This window comes from Canis lupus, chromosome 37 (assembly GCF_003254725.2).
Source record: "Canis lupus dingo isolate Sandy chromosome 37, ASM325472v2, whole genome shotgun sequence".
Taxonomy (NCBI): Eukaryota; Metazoa; Chordata; class Mammalia; order Carnivora; family Canidae; genus Canis; species Canis lupus.
In genome coordinates this window covers 16,946,036-16,968,704 of record NC_064279.1, presented here as the reverse complement: position 1 = coordinate 16,968,704, position 22,669 = coordinate 16,946,036, and the positions used below count along the sequence as shown (strand labels likewise).

Sequence of the window (22,669 nt, the reverse complement as noted above, 5' to 3'; positions counted from 1 at the left end):
AATATGGACGAACCTTGAGGATATTATACTAAGTAACATAAGCCAGCCACAGACAAATTTGTATGGTTTTGTTTAAAGAAGCTAAAGTAGTCAAATCAGTGAAAACAAAGGTGACCAGAGTCTAGGGTGAGCAAGAAGAGTGGTTCAATGGGTATAGTTTCAGGTTTGCCAGAAGAAAAAGTTCTGGGGGGTATAATGTGCAATGTGGATGCAGCTAACATTACTAAACCATATACTTAAAAATGGTGAAGTTGATAAATTTGGCGTGGTTTTAACCACAATTTTTAAACTTAGGTTAAAAAAAATCTTAGTTTTGTTAAGCACTAACCTAGAATTGTACAAGAAAGGACTTTCCAACACAAGACGCTGCCAGGGAGGTGGGCCAGAGAACTGGGTGCCTGGCCCCAAGCACCTTTCCACCACAGCAGGGGGGCACCGCCAGAGGCTCTCCTGCTCCTGGGTGAGCCCAGGCTTGGTGAAGGGGAGCAGGTGCGCCCACCGCTGCAGGTGGGGCACAGCTGGATCCACTCTAGGCAGACTCCTCTGAACATGCCAGGGACCAATTAATAGCTTAGAGAGTCTGCCAAGGAGGTGAATTCAGCCATTCCTGGCTGAGAAAGGGCAGTACTTTTGAGTGTCCCTCCAGGAAAGCAGAAACACATGGAGAAAAGGAGGGCAGGAGAGGCAAAGCCATTACTTACACAGGCAGAAGCAAACATGCAGATTTAAGACCCTCCCCCCCCTTTTCTGGGACTTAAGAAGACCATTTACTAGTGAAAGACTTAAATTCTCTGGTGGGGAGACGAAGGGCAAGAAAATGAACAGAAGGCAACACTGCGAGGCGAGGGGGGGAGGCAATGCGGGAGGTGGAGGGGAAAGGGGAGAGGGGCGAGGGGCGAGGCTTGGACACCAAACTCCATCTCCCCCCCCACCCCCCCACCCCCATTAATTTCCAAAAACCGACTCAAAACTAAGTGAGGCTGATTCTCAGTTTATCGTAAGTCTTCTTTATTTACAGTATAAGTCTCCAAAAGGTCAAGGCAGTTTTATCTCTTAAATAACATGTCAATCATATAAAAGAGCTAGAACCAAAGTAGAGAAATATATACAATATAATACAGTAAGTATTTTCAATATTGTTAACTGAATTTTTCATATTAAATTAAGAGGATATTATGATTTACAATGTCATTTCTCTAGTTAAAATTAAACCTGTCAAAAGACATAATGTACATTTTTTACAAAACCAGCACAGCAGCATTAAAACTGCTCGTGATTGTAATTTTTGTTTTTCTATAATACACTGCACCCGTGTTACAAAAACAAACAAAAAGGCATTGCACTAGATGGTTTGAATACTGCATAAGTCAGTATGTTAATACTTGAGGAACAAAGAATGGCCTGACCTGCTTCACCACCAGGCGCATTCACGAGAGAGTTTTCACTCCCCTAGCTAAGCAAACTTTCTACAGGTAGATTACTTTTCCTTGGCAATTTTTTTTACAAGCCCAGTGCTAATGGGTAAAAAGCCAAGGAGACACTGATGCCACCAAAACCAATACAAACCTATTTACAATACCCAATAAAAGCCAAAGTTAGAAAACCACTCACTGCCGGATCGAGGAAAACATTATAAGCAGCACATTTTGTAGGAAATTTTAAACGTCTACAAATTTAAATAATTCAACAGACTACAAAAGGGCTTGCAATACCCGATTCCCCTTATTTGTCTCAGACTTGGCTAGGAAAAAAAGTAAACCTTTTTTATTTTTCCATAGAGTTTTGACAGCATCAGAAACCTTAATATTTATAAACAAAATTTTTCTACAATGCAAAGCGTTCACATAGTTTTCTTGTGCAGCTATCAGATATTATCAGGATTCATGTTTTATTTTAAGGAAGAAAGAAGTAAGATTTCTTCCTCAGTCTTTTCAACATGAATGTTCTCCAAGCCTCGAAAGGATATTCAAGAGAGGTGAGCGGTCATTCAATGCTTAACACCAAGCAGCACGATATTTGAAACACCTTATACAGACATATACAGACACTACCGTGGCCTCAACAAAAGCACCGGGGCTGAGGATGTCGTCCTTCTACTCACAATGAATTAATTTCCCTTTCATTAAGACAGTTTCCAAAGGACAGATCACCCTTGCAAGGCAGCAAGTGTTGCTTCAGATTATAGTATACCGGAATTTTTTTTAGCCCCAAAATTATCTGAGAGGCAGCCGTGCTGTAAAAAACAGTTCAAGTCATGGGCAAGGAAAACAAAACCAAAGTGACACACGCTACTGTCAGGAATTCTTCCAGTGGAGGATCCAAGCCTGCCATATGCAGGGTGTTGAGGCTAAAACATAGAAACGACCCGATTACGGCTAAGGGAAGCCACCTTCTCCTGGCGGTGGACATGGCAGAGGGCAGGAAATGCACAGGTGAATAACCCTAAGTATCCTGACGGAACAGTGTTTGTATTCAAAAGGAGTCGCAAAGTCCACTGTTCCTGGACTCACAAGAGGTTAGCAGTTAGCGACGGTCCATCCACACGTTTCATTCGGGCAGGCGTCCGTCCTGTTCTAGGCTGTCACATCAAAATTAAAACCACCAGTGTGTTCTGTGCGTTTTCAAAAGGCACACCACATGTTTTTTTTGTTTTGTTTTGTTTTGTTTTGTTTTGTTTTGTTTTAAAGTGCTTATCATAGGTCATTAAGTCCTTGGCCAACTTGTTTCTAGGTCAAGACAAATCACGTTTCCAATATGCAATGAACACCAAACTAATGCTTTCATTACTGCTTTCATTCTCTAAAGCAGACTTTCCAAAATGCTCCTATTTCACATACTTAGAGTCTCTGTAACTGGAATGTACCCAGATTTCTTTTTCTTATTTTGTGAAAGTTACAATAGAAATGTGCTATTATAGGAAGCCTGAAAAGAGGAGAACGTTATAAAACTTTACAAATCCCCAAATTATCCTTGTTAGGGAAAGAAGCCACGAGGAAATAGTTGGCATTCTGTTATTTCCTCAAAGACAACTCAGTACTGATCACTTTTTAAACAAACAAAAACTCTATTAAACAAGAAGTTCCTTACTACAAATATTTAATCTCTTTAACATTTCTCAATAATCAGAACTGGCCTAGAAACTGGTGCAGAAAGTTAAGAAACGGATGTCCACACTTAGAAACCTCTTAGTTTTACAGATGCCACTTGAATTGCTATTTATATTGAAAAAGACACTTTACAAAAAAAACAAGCAAGTGTTTACCTCTCACCCAATTTCTTGGATAAGGTCTAATTTCTCTTTTACATTAAAAAAAAAATCCTTAGTAATTCTCCCTTTGGGAATTTAGTCATTATAGACTCATTTACTGTTTCCCTGAAAGTGGAGGAAAACCTAGAATGCAGACAGGTACAGAGAAGTGCAGTTTAACATATTAATTGCACAAAAGTTATAAATAAGCTTTAAAAACAGCTCCAAAAGAAGGCTGCTGATGAATGGCTAGTCTCCCATCACCCACAGAGAAGACAAATAGCAAGCACACTCAAAAAACAGGGCAAGGTAAGGACATGACAGGATTCCCAATTTAAGTCAAATTCCGCAAACAAACAAGGACAGACAGGGTCGATCTGTTTAACTGGCCATGAACAGAATAATTCAGAATTTTTTAAAGGTTTCAGAAATCCTGATAATAGGCAACATTACACCATCACAGAAGAAACACAAAACAAATACACCAGCTCTACCAATACTAAGTAAAGAACGTGTCAAATATGATGCCAGGAAAGCCACAATCTAGGAAGCGTTATTTTCTTAACAGGATTGGTAACAGATCTGACAACCCATGTTTCACCCTATCTCCTCACCTCTGACCCTACATTTGTATTTAGCCCTTTGAAATGTGCCTCTATTTTAGCTTATGTGGGAAAATGTTCATGCAACTTCCCAGCAGAAGGACAGCTAATTTGTAGGTATCCAAAGCCAAAGTGCAAATCTGCGGAGTTTTAACCCTTCAGTTACAGACAGCCCACACAAGCACGGAATGGGAAGGCCTTGGCATGCAGTGGTGAATGTGATGAAGAAATAAAACATGGAGCTCCTTTCTGGTCCTTTGCTCCAGGGCCTTTTCATTCCTGGTCCATTTCAAAATCACATGCTCCATTTCAGCAATTCAGACCTAAGCCTGTCCAGTGGTCTGGTACCATCAGGAAATACTTGTCCATTGCTTCACAAAATCGAGTCCTGTACAACTCTGGAGAGACCACAGTTGGCATTTTACCTAAGATTAGGAAAGAGCAAAGGGAAAAAGCTGTTACATGGTTGATCAACAACTGACTTGAGCAGCTATATTCTTTCATGAAAACTGTCATAAAGACACACATACCATGACAGTCTCAGAAAGGAAGAGGGAGTGTCCACTGTGCCCCACGATGTGGGACAGGCCCTTCCTGGTAGGGGTTCCCATTTTAAAAGATCAGTTCTTGGAGCATTGGTGGCTCAGTTAGTTAAGCATCTGACTTGATTTTGGCTCAGGTCATGATCTCAGGGTCGTGACATTGAACCCATGTCAGGTTCTGTGCTGAGCATGAAGCCTGCTTAAGATTCTCTTCCCCTTTTCCTCTGCCCTTACCCCTACCCCACCCCCAGCCCCAGCCTCTAAAAATAGAGACTAGTAGCTCTTGCCTCCAGGCGAGAGATGTATGAAAGTACAAGTGGAGCTAGCAGTGCTCAGAGAACCAGAAGCTTTCAAGTGTTAATTAAAAATAACCTCTTATTCACACTCTTTGGCCTTTTTTTGGGTAACTTTTCATTCTGGCATTTTAACACAACCTTAAAACCAATTATTTCCCCACCTATATAGTTCCCTTTATTATTTGATCATTTTGGAAATGATAAAATCAGAGATAACCACTTATTTACTTATTGGGGGGGGGGAATTTTAAAAAGTACCCATTTTTTAAATGTTAACTGATAAGGAAGACAAGAGAACAGTTTAAAGAATAAAGAAAAATTCTGCACACCTTGTCCTCCTAAAATTCCTGTTGATTTCACAACCATCTCAAGTTTTTTGTCCCATGTAAATGTTCGAATATAATCTGTTACAGGAGGTGAGATTAGAAAAGTTATGTTAGTAAATGTAAGGAGACAACAACAGTAATTACTGTTACTTCTACAATGTTTACTGAATATTAACAGTATTGCCAAGCACTGTCCCGAGGGTTTTTTTCCATAGTAATTCTTTTAATCCTCCTAATGACTTCCTAGGGCTTCATTTATGAAGAACTTTTTGAATACAGATATTTTTGGTAAAGATAATGAAAATGAGGACGCTGAATAGAAGGTAACTAGAATTTAAAAGCTATTGTTGAATTTTCAAATGAAAGTTGATGAAAATGTTTAATAAGCTATGACTAGACCAAATTCAGCATAATCTTCAAATGTACTCTGGCTTCAATCGTGAACTACAATAGAAGTAAGGTATGCTTACTGACTTACCTATAATTCCGACTACCAGCTCATTGCTCGTATCATCTCGCCCAACCAGCAAAGAATAATCTATAATGAGGTGGCTAGAAAGGAAGTGGGAATCACTACGAATCGAGGCTCTCAGCACGGCTTTGGAATGAGAACGGATATACAGAGGGTTGTCTCGAACCATCTTTAAGAGGTTTTCATCCAGCAGGACTACATCACAACTCTCTTTCCCGGTATCGGTTTTTACATTTCTATTCCTAAGTGAACCCTTCAAATCAAAAACCTAGCAGAAAGAAAATTTTCTGTCATTTATACATGAGTTGCATAATTAATGTAATTAAATTGGAAATGCAAAAAGATGCCCTATAGCCTATACCATTATATACGCTTCTAAATTTAACTTTAAAACTTAATCATAACATATAAATGTATTAAACATATTGTTTATGTATTAAAAATATAATATATGTAACACGAGTATTAAGATTGGGTAATAACATAAATGGTGATATGATTCATCATCAAAAATTAACACCTAGGAATTCAATTACTCAAACATTTCAGGAATACACTAACCCACTTAATCAACTTTAAGAAACATTAGCAAAAAACTACAAAAATGTATCACTGGATCATAGAGCAGTTTAAAGAACTGATGCAAACAGTTTTAGGAAACTTAGCTTTGATACCAAAACTCCATTCAATACTCATGGCAGTGCAGAAGCAACTGTATGTCCCTAGAAATGTTGGGAGTGGTAAAAGCCACACACTCAAAGGTCAGAGGACTTAGGTCCTAGACCAGTTGCAACAGGAAGTGTATTCTACAGACCAGTGCTAAGTCAGCTGTTCCTGCCCATGATGACCTAAGGAGCTAGTGCCAGAATGTGAAACAATCCCATCAGTAAGCACACTGTTCAGTTCAGCAGAGCAAGACATTCTCAATGAAGAAAGCAGTGCATTGAATGATATTCTAGTGTAAGCTCCTTACCTCATCACAGACAGGAAATAGTTCAAGGACCAACACTTTGAAAGCTACTGTTCTAGAATCTAAAACAACCTGAGTTCCTGGAATATCTGCATGACTGTCACAAATTTAATTTTTCTAGGTCTTCGTTTCTTCAACTTTAAAAACTCAGGTGACAGAAACAGATCAGTCTTCTAATTCTATGATTCTATGTTTCTAGGATATTGAGTAGGTTAAACTTTAAGACCAGTCTACAATATTCTTTAATCTTTCCTATAAGGTTCAACAATTCCAAAGTTAAAGTTTAATTCTATCAAGTAACACGCTATTTTCTAATTCACTATATTTAGGAACCAGAAGTGCTAAAGGTTCCAGTAGCTACATGGTTTGCACAGTTCAGTGTCCTTACCTGTGCCATCTTTCTCCCATAGAAAAGATTTTCCATGACAAGGAGATCTAACTTCTTTTCAGTGTTGTTCTGAGAATTCTTATAACCAATTCTGTAAACTCCGAGAATTTTGGCCAAAGCAGTGGGCCTCTAATCAAGAAAAGATAAACTCGATCAAAAATGATTATATGTAATTTAGTACCCATATCTGGATTACCCATGTAATATCCAAACATGATATTCTATTAATATGACCAGTCAAAGGACCTTGAAAAAAACTTAAGCCCTTGAATCTCAGGAGTAAGTAAAAAGTAAAACAGTACTGCTAATAAAAAACATTAGATCCTTTGTATCTCCCCAAAGGATAATGCTTTATAATTTCTCAAAATCACAAATTTTATTATGACATATAATTTCCCCCCAAAACATGCAACAAAACCATAAATGGAAAAAAAAATCTACATGACTCCTTTATACCCTTACTGGGAGGATCAATGCTAAATGTCAAGTGGGCAAACCTGAGCCAATGGCTTCCTTTCTACTTAAAGATCCATATACTCATGTCTCAACAAACATTTCTAATTTCTGTCTCAACAAAATTATAAATTACAATGTGCAGCTATTTTCATCCAATCTTAATGTTTCTACACACACACACACACACACACACACACACACTAAATGCAACCTGCTCGAGATCTCTTGGCTCTCACTGGTGAAGTAAGAAAGAAAGTTTGAAATAACTGCATTCTATCACACCTTAATAACATAACAGATCCAGTCTGTCCTGCTCTTATCTTAGCATGAAAAAAACTGCCACTGGGACTCTCAGGATGTAAAAAAGTCCAGAAAACTCTAATTATGGACCAAAGTGTGGGATTTCTACCTTTTGTTGAACAGCATTTGTAATATAATTGAAGTAGTGCGGTGCAAAGTCAAGGAAAGACTGGACTTCCAGACGAGGCATTTGCTTCAAAATGAATCTATCATCTAAAAGGCAGAAGTGTATATGTGTTTATTCAGTCACAATATTTCCTGACATAATTTACAATAAATCACTCCAAAGATCCCAAAAGATTTATCTGTTTCATGGCTCTAAGGGAGATTTTCTGATGTCACAGAGATTTTCATCAGAACATAGTTCTCAAGGAATTGAGGGCTCAGAAGGTTTCTGAGGATTTATAGAGTCAAGAAGCCTCTACCTTTGACAGTACCACACCTAAATTCATAGCTAGATCATCTACTTTTTAAAACTACTAAGTAAAATTTTATAAACTCCTTTGTTAACAATGCAGTAAGTCACAGTTATGAAATAAGCTCTTATCAAGCAACATCCTTCCTGCTGCATTTTCTCAGATAACTTAGTTTTCAGGGTATGGAGAATGGAATGTGAAGTACAAACAGTCATCAACTTCTATAAACCTCTGCAGGTTAAGAACTTGGCCTTCCTATTTTCAGGGCAAGTATTTGTATTTTTATCATTCTCTCATCAGCTCTGAAGTATCCTTTTGAGTCTTCTAAAAGTTCGCTACCACTACTTACATTTGTACAAGTCAGGACCATCATATCATCTACATCATATACACGCGTATTCTTTTAAATATTGTTATTACATCCTCTCAAACAGAAAACTTCATTTGACAGTTGACCATATCATACAACCTCAGCTCAAGTGATTCAAATTATCTGAGGGGAAAAGATGGCTACGACTCAGTGAGTGAGTGACTAGAAAGACTTACCCTCAGTTGCATAGAAGGCAGCTCCTGATTTGCCCCCACGAGCCTGCCAGGGAGAGGAGTGGGAAAGAGAACGAATGAAATCCTCTTCACTGCTGCCCAGAATCACTTCGCGCATCTTATGAAACTCTCCCGCATAGTAGAGCCGACAGTAAAACTTGGCATTCGCATCAGAAAATTCTATAAACAGAAGTGTTGAAAGGAGGGGAGGGCTTTTATGAATCAGAAATCTCTCTTCATTCCTGCCCACTCCCCATGCCTGACGAATGCAACCATATCATTTTCTCCAGGATAGCATTTCTCGTGTTAAGTCTACATCCATTTATGTAGCTCTATTAAAATGATTCTTAGGGAAGACTGAAAAGCATCTTACGACCTTACAGAAAATCAAACATAAAATAAGACCCACTTCTAAATTTATACTGGTTACCGTATTTTCATCATTATACATTCACATCTTAAATTTTACTGTATGATTATTATTCTGGATGATAAATTTTTGCCACTCACCTATACATACACAATTTTAGACAGCTGGTCAAGGCTCTATGGCTCGAGATTACCCATTAGTGAAACATTAGTAATTAAATCAAATTATAAGATACATTAAATTATAATTTAAATTTCTTTATAAATTTTTATTTTATAAACTAAATCTAGATTAAATAAAGCTTATGTCAGCACACAGACTTAATATTCATTCCAAGAAACAGGATATTTATCTAATATAAAGATAGAAGTCTTAAATAATATTTTTCTCAATTACAGTCCCTGTCCCCAAACCAACAGTATTCTATCTCATACTTACGAAGCTCCACATGAGGATTTATGAGTTGTTTCTTTTGTGTATCTCCTCCATCTCCCTCATCTAAAAAGTATAATATTGTTAGGAAAGCCAAAGTTTTCAATGGGTTATCAGTTCATTTTGTTTGTTCTTTTTCCCCTCACATAACAATAAAAACTAACAAGTCAATTCTTGTTATCCTGGTCAAGTCACTCTTAAGCAAGCATTATATGCACAATGAAATTTTATAAACTATTACAAAGTATAAGTATACTCCTTTTGAAAGAGCAATTTTCAGATGAAAATTAGAGAATTCAGGTTGAAGAATAATTTTTCTTATATTTCATTCCTCTGATAACAATATACTAAACTCCACCTCTGAAACTCATACTATATGTTAATCGATTTTAAGTAGAAAGAAAAAATATAGATAAAAAACCAATATATACTAACTCAGCTCTTACATCAAGTTTCCATTACTTTTTTTTTTAAGTTTCCATTACTTCTTTATCAGTTTATGACTGTTTTCCCTGTGTGTGGAATAATGTTTCTCTAATAGCTTGAGATGCTTTGTCATATACTCAAATATATATATATATTTATATATATAAAATACATAAAATATATAAAATATATAAATATATATTTATATATTAAATATATAAAATACATAAAATGTACTAGCATCTACTTCAGAGCTATTTTTTATATTTGATTTGTGTGGCAAATCCACTGTTAGATTCACTCTAAGTATTACAAATTTGGAATATATCTCAATAGCTAGAAGAAGTGATCCCCTAAGTGTCACATTTCAAAACTATTTTTTCAAAGCATCAATGTCTTCCAAGGATTACAGCCCAATGGAAGTCTATAGAATACTAAACAGATATCTTGGTTACTAATGACAATTTATTATGCTACCTTTTAGACTACTAATTCATGATCTAATCCCAGGGGTTGTCAAACTATTTCTGTAAGGGGCCAGATGGAAGTATTTTATTTAGTCACAACTATTCAACTTATCAATATGACACAAAAGCAGCCAGATAACTAGTAAATGAATGGGCGTACTTATGTTCCGCTACAACTCTATTTACAAAACAGGTCAGCATAGTTTGATGCTTGGCCTCACCCCACATTCAAACACGATCAGGTAGACAAATTTTTAAATATCAAAATGAAAGTAGACATCAATGCCCTCAACCCTACAGAGATTGGTAAAGGAAGGAAATGTCTGAGGGGGTAGTGGAATGAAAACATGTGAATATGTGTAACTGTGATTTATAAGGTGAGATAGATGTTTCACCTGTTTAATGTCACTCAGTCCTTAGTAAACTTTGTAAGACATTGCTTTTGCCACTTTACAGTGGAAAAAATGGAAACTTAAGGATTTCTGATTCTACCACAAAGAGTGATTGCAATGACATCTAAAGCCAGTGGGACTCTACAAGCGCCATGCTTTTTCCACTCTGCCATGCTACAGCATGAGAAGAGAGCAAACGCCCTGGTTTCAGCAGGAAGAATTATCGACTCAAGGCTCTAAAGAACACAAGCAAGTAAAACAGGCACAGTGGTCTCCTTTAACACACCTTGAGGCTCAATGCCTGGATTCTCCGTCCCCTCCTTGCCCGTCTGCCCGACCTGGTAGTACGCACTATCTGCTCCACGTAAGGTCTCTCTTTTCTGGGAAGAGAGATCAGGGCTCTTCCCTGCTGCCCCTCGGAAGAACGACAGCATTCCAGAAGCCTTTTTGGCTAAAAATAAACGGTAACATATTAAGTACAGGTCACTGCAGGTGGAAAAATAAAGATTTTCAACTCATTCTTTTGTTAGCAGTAACCATAATATGAGGGTAATGAATAGGAGTCACACTGATACTTTCATTTGCAGACTATTATTCTACATGTTTCACGGGGTCTGGGGGGGGCGGGGTTATTAGTCAAGCACTTTTATTATCAGAAATATAAAAGAAGAGCAGTGCTCAGATAGCCATATGTCAAAATGTGAGAAATTCTACAGAAAATCTTTCAAAAATATCTTTACATGGCAGTCACAGTATCTTTTTATTTTAAAGATTTAACTATTTCAGAGAGAGAAAGTGCATGCAAGTGTAAATGCAGGGAGGGAGGGAGGAAGAGAATCTCAAGTAGACTCCCTGCTGAGCATGGAGCCCAAAGTGCAGCTCAATCACATAACCTATGAGATCATGACCTGAGCCAAAACCAAGATTCGGCTGTGCAACCAATGGAGCCACCCAGGCATCCTGCAGTCATAGTATCTTAAGCAACAAAATTAAGCAAAAAATTTTAAGGCTAAATGCTTACATTATTACAATAGTTAATTAAACTAATACAAAGCAATTCTACAACCCACAAGAATTCAGAGTTAAAGATAATGTCTCCTTATCATTTGTGTTCCTACATTTTTAACAGAGCAAAATCCAAGATTTCTTCAGCATTTTTCAGAAATTAGTAAAAGATGGCCACAAATATTACCAAAACTTACTCTATATATTTTCATTCTTAGTTTTGAGCTTAGTATATGTATATCATCTATGTATGACTTATGAGCTTAGCATATATGATTATAACCTTGTACATTTACCATCTACAAAATCCACATAAAATATCACTCATTAAAGTGCTTAGGGTAGCAGACACCTTTATGGGCTCTTTACTATTGAAGCCCACCTTGTTCCTCACTGAAATAACTGCAATTTAGTTTGGGGCAGCAATGCAGAGAACCCCAGAAAATGAGTCAGGATTTGTATAAGCAACTAGGGTGGTGCTACCCACTACGATCTCAGTTTCCCATGCAGGGAGGGGTGACCGTGAGACTCAGTTCCAGTCAAGGAGACTAAAGGCGAAGCCTCTGCATTCCTAATTAAAGGAAACAGTTGCAGCTTATAGCTATTTCCCTTCTTTCTATTTTAAATGAACACATGAAATGGAACATTTTGATCATGAGGAAAACTTAAGAGAATCATAAAGAAACACCCCCTCTCTGGTCATAACAATGTAGACTAACTGAACCAATGCCAACAACTGCCTGCCTGCGGACATTGCAATTTTAGAAAAATACACTGTCATTTGTTTAAGCCCCAATAGTCACTTGAGTTTTCTGTTATATTTGTAGTAAAATACATTCCTGACAAAGTCAAAGAGACTTATGTTCAAATCCCAGCTTCCAGCTACCTCTGTAATCTCGAGCCAGTTACTTAAGTCTTAACTTTCTTTCAAAAAATGGGAATATGTTAAATAACTATTATGTGGCTATTAAACAGCAGGACACATGAAAAATTATTTTTACCATGCCAACGATACTGTAAAAACTTTTTTAAAAGTCTTTTTAGCTTGTATACTTTAAACTGAAAGCTCTAAAATGGCAGATTCTGCTACTTTTTGCATAGACCTATGAGTTGCTAGAAGTTTCAAACCCAATAATAAGGTAAAAATCAAAGAAAAGCAAAACAGTTATAAAAGAGGGCATATAAAAAATTTTTAATGCATATTATAAACACCAGATGTAATAAATTCTTGCCAGCTGGCATTTCTTTAATGTTTTCTCCTTCAAACCATAATTACAAATAAGACTAATAAATAAGTACTCCTCCATGTATAATCTTACTTGGCTGTGGTTCTGCTTCTGCTGTACGGTTTGTCTGTCCTCCACTGACCTCAGGTAATCTAATAGGGCTGCTGCTCTTTGGTCTGCTGTCTAAAGTACTAAAAAAACAACAACAAAAAAACAACAACGGAAAAGTTAGTTTCATACAATTCAGACAAAAAATGACTCCTACATTAACCTACTCCCCACCTAATCCACCCATGGTATCCAAAATATGATTCATAATTTCTGTAAACACAGGTTATAACATAGAAGAAAAAGTCTTGAAATGTCTATTGGACTTAAGAAAAAGAGCGCAAAGTGTTGTGAATATAAAAGTATGGAAAATACATGAAAGCAGAAGCTTTTATATTTCCCCAAGTTCATTAGAAAATAACCAATTTCATATCCCTCAGGCTAGTTAACATGATAATAAATAGATCAAATTCTGTCACATTAGTAAAGGTGAAAAACCTACTTCAGTAAGAATCAAAATAACGAGCCTACGACAATTTCTGTCTAAATGTCTAAAATACTGAACATACTAAAAGAACTGGTTTGGGGGTTTTATTTTTAAACTATTTAGAATCTTTAATGATTATGAAAAATTCACAAGTACTTTAAATTACGAAGTAAGGCAGTAGATTACTAATTTTACAAGTTACTATTTTTTAAATGAAAACAAAGAGAACTGAAAATGCTGAAAGCCTAAGTCTGCAACATACACCAAACTTCCATGGAAATTATCAGAAAACTATCCAGAGGCACTGTCTAAAGGCCTTTTGCTCTACCTGAATTCTGTTCTATCGTTGGCTAAAGTTGGAGTGCCACCGGCAGTATTCTAGTAACTTTCACACGGATAATATGCTGTAATAAGTATGAGCATTTGAAAAACGATGACATAGCCAAATGAATTAAATTCTACTCAATCACGGATCACCTATTTGTCGGAAGCCCTTCCTCGGCACTGCTCCGCTGAGTCGCTTTGGACAATTCCTCTAAGGCATTTCGGTATTCTTTACAACTTAGGGTAGAAATAGGTTGAAAAATGTTAAACATTATGCTTCTTTCCAAAATAAATCACATACTTTAGAATAAACTCTGCAGTATAGAAACACAATCATTCTATGTGTTCATAATTAAACATACTTGAGTCAACTAACAAAATTATCAAGTAGAAGCTTCATGAAGAAGGCTATCTTCACAGATAATAAAGCATAAATACAACCCAACACACCAACCAGTACCAATATCCAAAACAATGATTGTGAAAGGCCATATATTAACATTTAGATTAGATACCTCCAGGGATAGAACAGGCAATTCAAAGTATAGAACTTCAAACTTTAATATAACAGCAAGAAAAGGAACTTGAGTAAAGGTACTGAACTTTAAGAAACAAATCCAACCCTTGGACTAGCCGTCTGAGAGCCCTAATTTAGATAAATCAGATAAACTCTTGGACTAGCCGTCTGAGAGCTCTAATTTAGATAAATCAGATATCAGGGAACAAGAGAAGCACGTACTATTTTTCCAAGACATTAGAAGAAAGTGATTTCTTCTGGAATACTCAATTCCTAACAGTACAAAAGAAATTTTTTTATTTGGTTGGCTTTCCTACCTTTCTTATCTATTAATGCAGACTAAAGCAATAAAAAAAAAATATTAACTTCATAAAGGCCAAAAGGCAGAAACAAAAAAAATATATCATATGGAATCCCCTAAAGGAAAGAAACTCCTCACAATCCAGACGGTAAACTTCATAAATGTTAAAGCATAGAAATTGATCTTATTTATTCCTATAAATCCAATACCTACTATACCACATATTGTAGCTATTTGAATATCTGTAGAATAAGCAGGCTCCTTGCAACCAATATATAAAAAGAAAAATTTCAATTTCAATGCCTTCCAATAGACAAAAAAAGTTTTTTAATTAAACATTTTAGATTATACTTAGACTAAGTTCTACCACTACCAAGATATCGGTGTGATTAAAAAGCACTTTTTAGACATAAGATATAAATATTTTTAAAGAAATATACTTTTTAAAGACATAACTGTGGGCATGTAAGTGGGTTGAGGCATAGGAATGGCATTATTCTAGTAAGAAAACTTTACTTGGCATGTGTGAGAAGTAGAAGGAAATAGAGGACTAAAAAGATACTCTGATGACATAAAATGTTCTATTATATGAAAAGTAAATGCAATAAGGAAAGGATACAATGGATACACAGTATAATACAGAGAATGTTTAAAGGATATAAAGTAAATAACTTGCCTAGCCAATTTAGTTAGTAGAAGCTTGCTTAAGAGTCATTCTGTAATTATTTGAGCAAAGAATACACTTCAGACCCAAAGAGAACAAGCTATCATGCCCAAAGAATATATATATATATTTTTTTGCTTATATTATTTAATCATTCTGCTCTACTCTCTATAAAAGATCTAAATAAGGTGATTTATAAATATACATAAAATATAAAGATCTAATCATAGCTGGAAAAGTCCCATGAATAATACCTGAGAGCAAAAGCGATGATAGAGCTGGGTTCCTTCTCACAAACTGCAATGGGTACCCGTTCATGTTCATACATTAAGTAGTGTTTATCTGGATCACTGTTCAAATTTTTAAATAAATAAATAAGAACAAAATTAGCAGAAAATGATATATACAAACCACTGAAACGTTATAAGAAAATTTCAAGACAATTTTAAGTCACTTAGATACCGGGCAATTCTAAGAATATAATTAAGTACACCAAAATGTATGCAGAATTTGAACCAAACAGCCAAGGAAAATTATCAACAGAGAGTTTTTAAAGGCAATTAAAAATCATCAGAATTAGTTTTCAAATCAGAGGGTCTGGAATAGTTATCCCAAACAACGCCTTCCATGCTACTGAGACTCTGAGCCATGTTCATCTCAAAAAGTATTTATAATGGAGCAGCAGAAATGTGAAAGGTTTTGTTCTACCATAAGAATAAAAGACAAGTCTTCTAGAAATTGTGGGAAACGTACTATCAAACCAACAAGAAATAATATAACACAGCCACTCTCCTATTATCATATGGAATCTCAATGGTGTGACCATTTTAACCCAAATCTTGATCCCCTGGTTTCCATCCTAAAGCCCCTAGAGAAGCATTCATCTGTGTAACAGCTACATACTGAGCACCCACCATGCCAGCACGAGACTCAGTATTCAGAAAAACTAATACTAAGCACCTAACTTGCACAAGATGTTAACAATACACTAGAGGAAAAAAACAGGCATGGTAGACTTTATAGGACAGTGGGGTGTAAAGAAACAAATAATCCTACAAATAAATAAAATCACCTTTTATGGTAAGTGCCATGATGGAATCATGAGAGGATGTAACAGAGAGATCTAATCTGGCTAGGGCAGGGAGCAAGTGGGAGGGTCTAAAGTTTTCCTGAGAAAGAATTCATAGGAGTTAACAACTAAAGAAAAGTGTGGCCATGGGCAAAGGCCACACAACAGGACAGACAATAACCCACTGAAAAAGCTAAGATATTCGAGTCTGACCCAGCATAAATAGGGACTCTCACAGTCTGTAGTACGAATCTCAACTTGTCTCCTCCTTGAGACTGTGAGCTCCCGACAGTGGTGATTTTCCTGATTTATCTTGTTCTACATCCTCGGGCACTAGAGCTAGCACTCAAGAAATTTAAATACTGACTGAATAAATAAATACAAAAGCCAGTTAAGAATAATGGTCCTTATTAACAAATGTCCACTTTTTGGATACACTTGTACCACCACACAAGAGCAGCATTTGATGGCTACACAGATCAACCAGTGGGGAAAAGACTCACAGCCACCAGCCTGTCTTCTTTCCTATTCAGCGAGCCCCGTACAAACAAGATCAAATGAAAACTTGTATGAGTCATTGTACTATATCGCCACTGACAGAAAAGTATCACGTCCCAATAAGTTATTAGGTCAGTAATGTCATCTTCATATGCAATCAGTAATATGTTTCTATGATTATGGGATCAATAGATGTAGCAGTATATCTTTAAAAAACATATATAAAAAAGTATATAAAAACAATTATTTTCAGAACTGGTAATCTTAAGCATTAAGCAACATTAGTTAATGCTTTTTAATCCAATCATCTACTATGTAATAATGATCACTATATAATAATTCTACAAATTACACTATACCAAAAGACACCTCTCTTTTACTATGATGAAGTATAATTTAGGATTGAGAAGTACGTATAGGGGGATCCCTGGGTGGCGCAGCGGTTTGGCGCCTGCCTTTTTGGCCCAGGGCGCGATCCTGGAGACCTGGGATCGAATCCCACATCGGGCTCCAGGTGCATGGAGCCTGCTTCTCCCTCTGCCTGTGTCTCTGCCTCTCTCTCTCTCTCTCTCTGTGTGTGTGACTATCATAAATAAATAAAAATTTAAAAAAAAAAAAAAAAAGAGAAGTACGTATATAGTTAAATAAACATATCTATATATGTGGAGAATAACTCTATACAAAGATTTTTTTTAAATGAAGTGAAAATAAAACTACCAACATCAGTCACTGACTTTTATAATACTTACAAAGGAAATGGAATAGGGTTATAACTATTCCCTGGAAGCAAATTTGCAAAGATGGCTTTCATGGTTGATTTTTCCTTCACTTGGCTATCTGTGGACCCCAGCAAATGTCCATCAAACACATCTAGGATAAAAAATATTCTAGTTATATGTTAATATTCAAGAAGAAAAAAAAAAACAAAACTATAAAGCATCAATATTATTTCCTGTCATTTTTGGAATACAGACATATGCACATCATAATTACCAATTATGGTACAAAATTTCTGATCTAGGAATAAGGACTCTTTGGGGATGAAAGAAGCAATAGTGAAGCATTTACAGACAGCAGAGACTCCAAGGAGCAAACTGTTTTACATTTAAACTTCTCTGATATTGGTATCATCCTATAATCGATGGCTTACTATTGCAGTGACCAGGCAGCAGCCACAATATAATTACTGCCTTAGCCTGCATGAATTTAGCCATAGCTCTTCTTGTCATCACTGCAACTCTCAGTTAGTTATGTATACTGTGGCTGTTACATCTGAGCTTACCTACAATTTAACGTTATTTTTAAAGTTTCTACTACTTCAGTAGTTACTGCTTAAACACAAGCAAGGCATAAATTTGCTATTACTGAAATAAATAGTTGTTGGAAAAATGGCTACAATTTCTCTTATTTTCTTACAAGGCAACAACCATATGTTTTATGGGACTCAAGAAAGTAATATCCCAGAAAACAAATGAAACAATTGATTGAGATATTTATATGTCAAGTAAAGCAAGTGATATAGTAAAAAGCTCTATCTAAAACAGCACTTTTCAAAAAAAATTAGAGAGAGCGCACGTGTGCATGCACATGCCCAAGCCAGGGGTTGGCGGGGGCAGGGGGAGCAGAGGGAAAGGAGAGAGAAAATCTCAAGCTCTCAAGCAGACTCCTTCCCTGGCTGAGCAGGAACCCTGACATGGGGCTCGATCCCAGGATCCTGAGATAACAACTTAGCCAAAACCATGATTCAGCTGCTCAGCCAACTGAGCTATCCAGGTGCCCCAAATAGCATTTAGTTAAGTATAAAATTTACAAATCTAAAATACAAGAAAGCATTTGTATCAAAGCATTCACAGTGCTCTCCTTTTTTGGATAAAGTACAGTAAAAGGGACTTTAACAGCACCTTCCGAACTGCTGGCTGTATCGAGTTCGGGGGGCCCCCCCACCAACTGTTCAGGAAGGACTTCTGGTGGAGTAGGTAACTGGAGATGGGTAGAACTGGTGGAGCTCTGACTGGACAGGGTTGTTAGGAAGCGATCCTCTAGAGAAAAATAAACTTAAGTGAGTCATTTAAAAACACGAGTCCAGGTCCCCCAACAGAAATGTTTTTTAAATGCCTACTCATATTTCTACCTCCTAAGCCAAAGAATTTTAACTTCCTAAAAATTACTTAGGTCACTTTAGCACATATTTTAGAAACCAATACAAATATCCAAACAGGTTATATGAACTGACCGACCACAGTCAAGTCTTAGTGATAGCACTAGGACTAGCAACCCAAGTCTGATTCTTGTCCAATATTCTTTTCCACTAGGACATAATGGCTACCTAAACACTAATTCATTCAGTTTAATAGGGAATAAAATTTGGACATCATTGGAAAAAAAATCACATGCTCATTCTCAAGGGGAAAGTTCACTTAATTATAACAGAAAATGACAAGAATTACGAGTTGAGCTCATGTTCCACAAAGACAGTCTAAGGAAATTTCTCTACAAACTTTCTAGGATGGCATCAAATTATTCAATGAAATACTGTGAAAGACAACATAGGTTTAGGAAAGATTTTAATGACATAAAAACGTAAGCTTTCTAATATTTTTGCAGTGAAACCTGCTGACTTTGGAACAGACAAAATTTCAATTTCCTTTTTTTCTTTTTTCTTCCCCTAACAGCAACCATCTCTAATTTATTTTCTTATAATAAACTTTATAATAATCTTAAACTTACAGTGCTACAATACTCTATAGAAAGGAAAAAACACATCTATAACAACTGCATCAGAAAAAATTCTCAAAATTAGCCAGTGAAACAACTTATAGACTAAGAAATTTCTTTAAATCCAATAGGAGGTGATCACTACTCAAGGACCAACCTTTTTCTCCATTTTGAAGTCCTGGAGAAATATTTCTCGGAGCCGCATCCATCGCACTTATCTGTAGAGAAGTAAATACTTTATTCTTAAGGAAATTTGATTAAAATCATATTTTTAAGATTTTCTAACCTTAAGCCTCTTAAGAACTATTAAGACACTCAGCTTTTGTTTATATAGGTTGTAACTTTTGATTTTTATCTTATTAGAAATTAAAACTGAGGAAGTTTCAGAATACGCATTAATTCATTTTAAAAATAATAAACCCCTACACACACACAAAAATGCTATTTGTTACATTTTAAATATTTTACTTATTTATTCATGAGAGACGCAGATAGAGAGAATGAGGCAAAGTCACAGACAGAGGGAGAAGCAGGCTCCATGCAGGAAGCCTGATGTGGACTTGATCCCGGGACTCCAGGATCACACCCTGGGCCAAAGGCAGGCGCCAAACCACTGAGCCACCCAGGGATCCCCATAAATAACGTTTTTAAATTAAAAAATTACTTACCAAAAAAAAAAAATTGGTAAAGGTGGCACTGTTTTAACACTTTTGCAAATACTAGTATTTGCAAGAATCATCTCTGGCTTTTGTATTTAATCTGTTCAGCTATATTATTGATTGAAGAATATAAAGAAAATCTAGCCTCACACAGATATGTAATTGAAAAAAGGGAAATCTTGCAGAAAGAACCCTTGAAAGGGACTTAAATCCCCAGGGGTCCTTGAACTACGTTTGGAGAATCGTGCTCTAAACAGCAGCTCATTTCCTAACATTAAAGTATCTAAAAATTACTTATGATTATCCACCAAACTTAGTATACTTTTATTAACCACTGGACTTTTTTTTTAAGATTTTATTTACTTATTCATGAGAGACACAGGCAGAGTAAGAAGCAGGCCCCATGCAGGGAGCCTGATGCAGGACTCGATCCCAGGACTCCAAGACCACGCTCTGGGCCAAAGGCAGGTGCTAAACCGCTGAGCCACCCAAGGATCCCCCAACCACTGGACTTTAATTAGAGTCTCATTATCCACAGGTAAGATATATTTCGAACCACTATAAACCCTGTGCATAATTTGAATACAAAGTCATTCCTTAGATGGCTACTTAGAACATTTTTAGATTTGCTCACCATACCAGAGAGATCTTCCTGGCAACCTTTATAAAATAAGCCACCACCATCCATTCCCTGGGCAATACTCTCCATTTCCCTTATTTCTTTCTTCATAGCCTTTTTTCCATTTGTTTTTTAAAAGTTTATTGTTCATTGGTTTACTGCCAGTCTCCTCTCTCATTAGACAAATGTTCCACAAGGTTAGTAACTATGGCCTTTGTTCAGAACTATATGCCTCGAAACTAGAATAGTCCCTAAAAGTACTCAAAAATTAGTTTCTGAATGAAAATACAGGCAATGCTACAGAGTTTCAAATCATTGTTCAAACCTTCAAAAAAATGATCATTTAACCGAATGATTTTGTATTTTCAATTATGTATCTATGTATTATAATTAAAAGTCTTACACCACTAGCTTTGCAGTTTCTTCAGTGGGCAAATGGAAAAGCCACTAACAGTCTGTGTTAGCCATTAATAGCTCTAGGTTAGTTGGCAAATACTAATGTATAAATCATCTTTGGTAACCCTTACTCTTACTCTCACCTAAACCTTAAGGAAAAGTAATTCCTACACAGTTGTTTCTGAGATGAAAAAGAAGCATCAAGATCCAAGGCACTTGAATTTATTATTCTATGAAAATACTTCCCTACAGATACTATACACATATATATATATAGAATTTATATATATATTTATATATAATAAATATATAATTTATATTTATATATAACATATATATATTTATATATAACATATATATATATAAATAAATTCTCTCAAAGTCCCTCATCATATCAGTATACTAAACCCTTATGGAGTGCCTGGGTGGCACAGTGGATTGAGCATCCAACTGGTTGTTTTGGCTCAGGCTGTGATCTCAGGATCATGAGATCGAGCCCTGCAACGGGGTCTACATTCAGCAAAGAGTCTGCTTGGGACTGTCTCTCCCTTTCCTGCTGCCCTTGCCCCTATGCACACTCTCTCTAAAATAAAATAAATCTTGAAAAAAAAAATTAACCCCTTATATTTTGCTGACAATAATAATTTATCTGAAAATATGGTTCATGTAATAGAATTCTAAGATGACCCCCAGGAAACCTATCCCCGGTATACACATCTTTCTTCCCCAGTTATTCAAACACTAATCTAAATACTGCTGTTAAGGGATTCTGTAGGTGTATTTAAGGTCCCAAATTGATTAACCTTAAAATGGGGAGAGATTATCCAGGTAGTGACCTAATCACACAAGTCCTTTAGATCTGTGTCACAAGGGCAGAGAATAGGAATTAGGAAATCTGAAGCATGCATTGTTGCAAGCTTTGAAGATGAAAGGGGGCTCATGGCAAAGAATGCAGGCAGCCTCTAGGAGTTGAGAATGGGCTCTGCTCAACTCCCAGCAACAAAAGTGGGACCACAGGCTTATAATCACCAGGAATTAAATTCTGCCAACAACCTGGATGAGCTAGGAAGATGACCCTGACCTCAGGTAAGATAATGGCCCTGGCTGAAATCTTGACTTGAACTACGTGAGACTCAGCAGGGATCCTAGTCACACAGGATTCCTGACCCCTATAAAATGATACACTAGTGTGTTAGGTCACAAAGTTTGTGGTAATTTGTTACGCAACAAGACAAAAACCAATATAGTTAGGAAAAGCCAATTAAATCAATGTGCAGAACTAACCCGGTACAGATAGGTCCTTTAAGAAAACCTTCTCACTTAAGCACAGAGATAAAAAACACACAAAACTACATAGTAAAATAAATTAGGATGCTATTATAGAGTATCCACAACTTGTTCTTTATAGCATCTACTGCAACCATGATGCTATCTCCAGTGATGCCTAGATAGTGGCTTTTGATAAATGTGTGAAATGAATGAACAATTTTATTTCA

At 36.4% G+C, this 22,669-nt stretch overlaps 1 protein-coding gene across 4 annotated transcripts in view; it reads right to left on the bottom strand.

Annotated features, from left to right (window-relative positions):
* Positions 1-984: 984 nt before the first annotated feature.
* PIKFYVE (phosphoinositide kinase, FYVE-type zinc finger containing) overlaps positions 985-22,669 on the bottom strand; it is an 83,275-nt gene continuing 61,590 nt past the window's right edge. For all 4 annotated transcript variants that reach the window (XM_025441486.3, XM_025441487.3, XM_035710976.2 and 1 more), the window contains 14 exons: positions 19,657-19,717; positions 18,686-18,823; positions 17,534-17,654; positions 15,472-15,567; positions 13,889-13,972; positions 12,970-13,067; positions 10,932-11,096; positions 9,367-9,426; positions 8,562-8,738; positions 7,709-7,812; positions 6,844-6,972; positions 5,492-5,753; positions 5,017-5,091; positions 985-4,274 (listed from right to left, as the gene is read on the bottom strand). In XM_025441486.3, the coding sequence (XP_025297271.3) occupies positions 4,159-4,274; positions 5,017-5,091; positions 5,492-5,753; positions 6,844-6,972; positions 7,709-7,812; positions 8,562-8,738; positions 9,367-9,426; positions 10,932-11,096; positions 12,970-13,067; positions 13,889-13,972; positions 15,472-15,567; positions 17,534-17,654; positions 18,686-18,823; positions 19,657-19,717 (1,686 nt within the window). In that variant the 3' untranslated portion in view covers positions 985-4,158. The remainder of the gene's footprint in view (positions 4,275-5,016; positions 5,092-5,491; positions 5,754-6,843; positions 6,973-7,708; positions 7,813-8,561; positions 8,739-9,366; positions 9,427-10,931; positions 11,097-12,969; positions 13,068-13,888; positions 13,973-15,471; positions 15,568-17,533; positions 17,655-18,685; positions 18,824-19,656; positions 19,718-22,669) is intronic.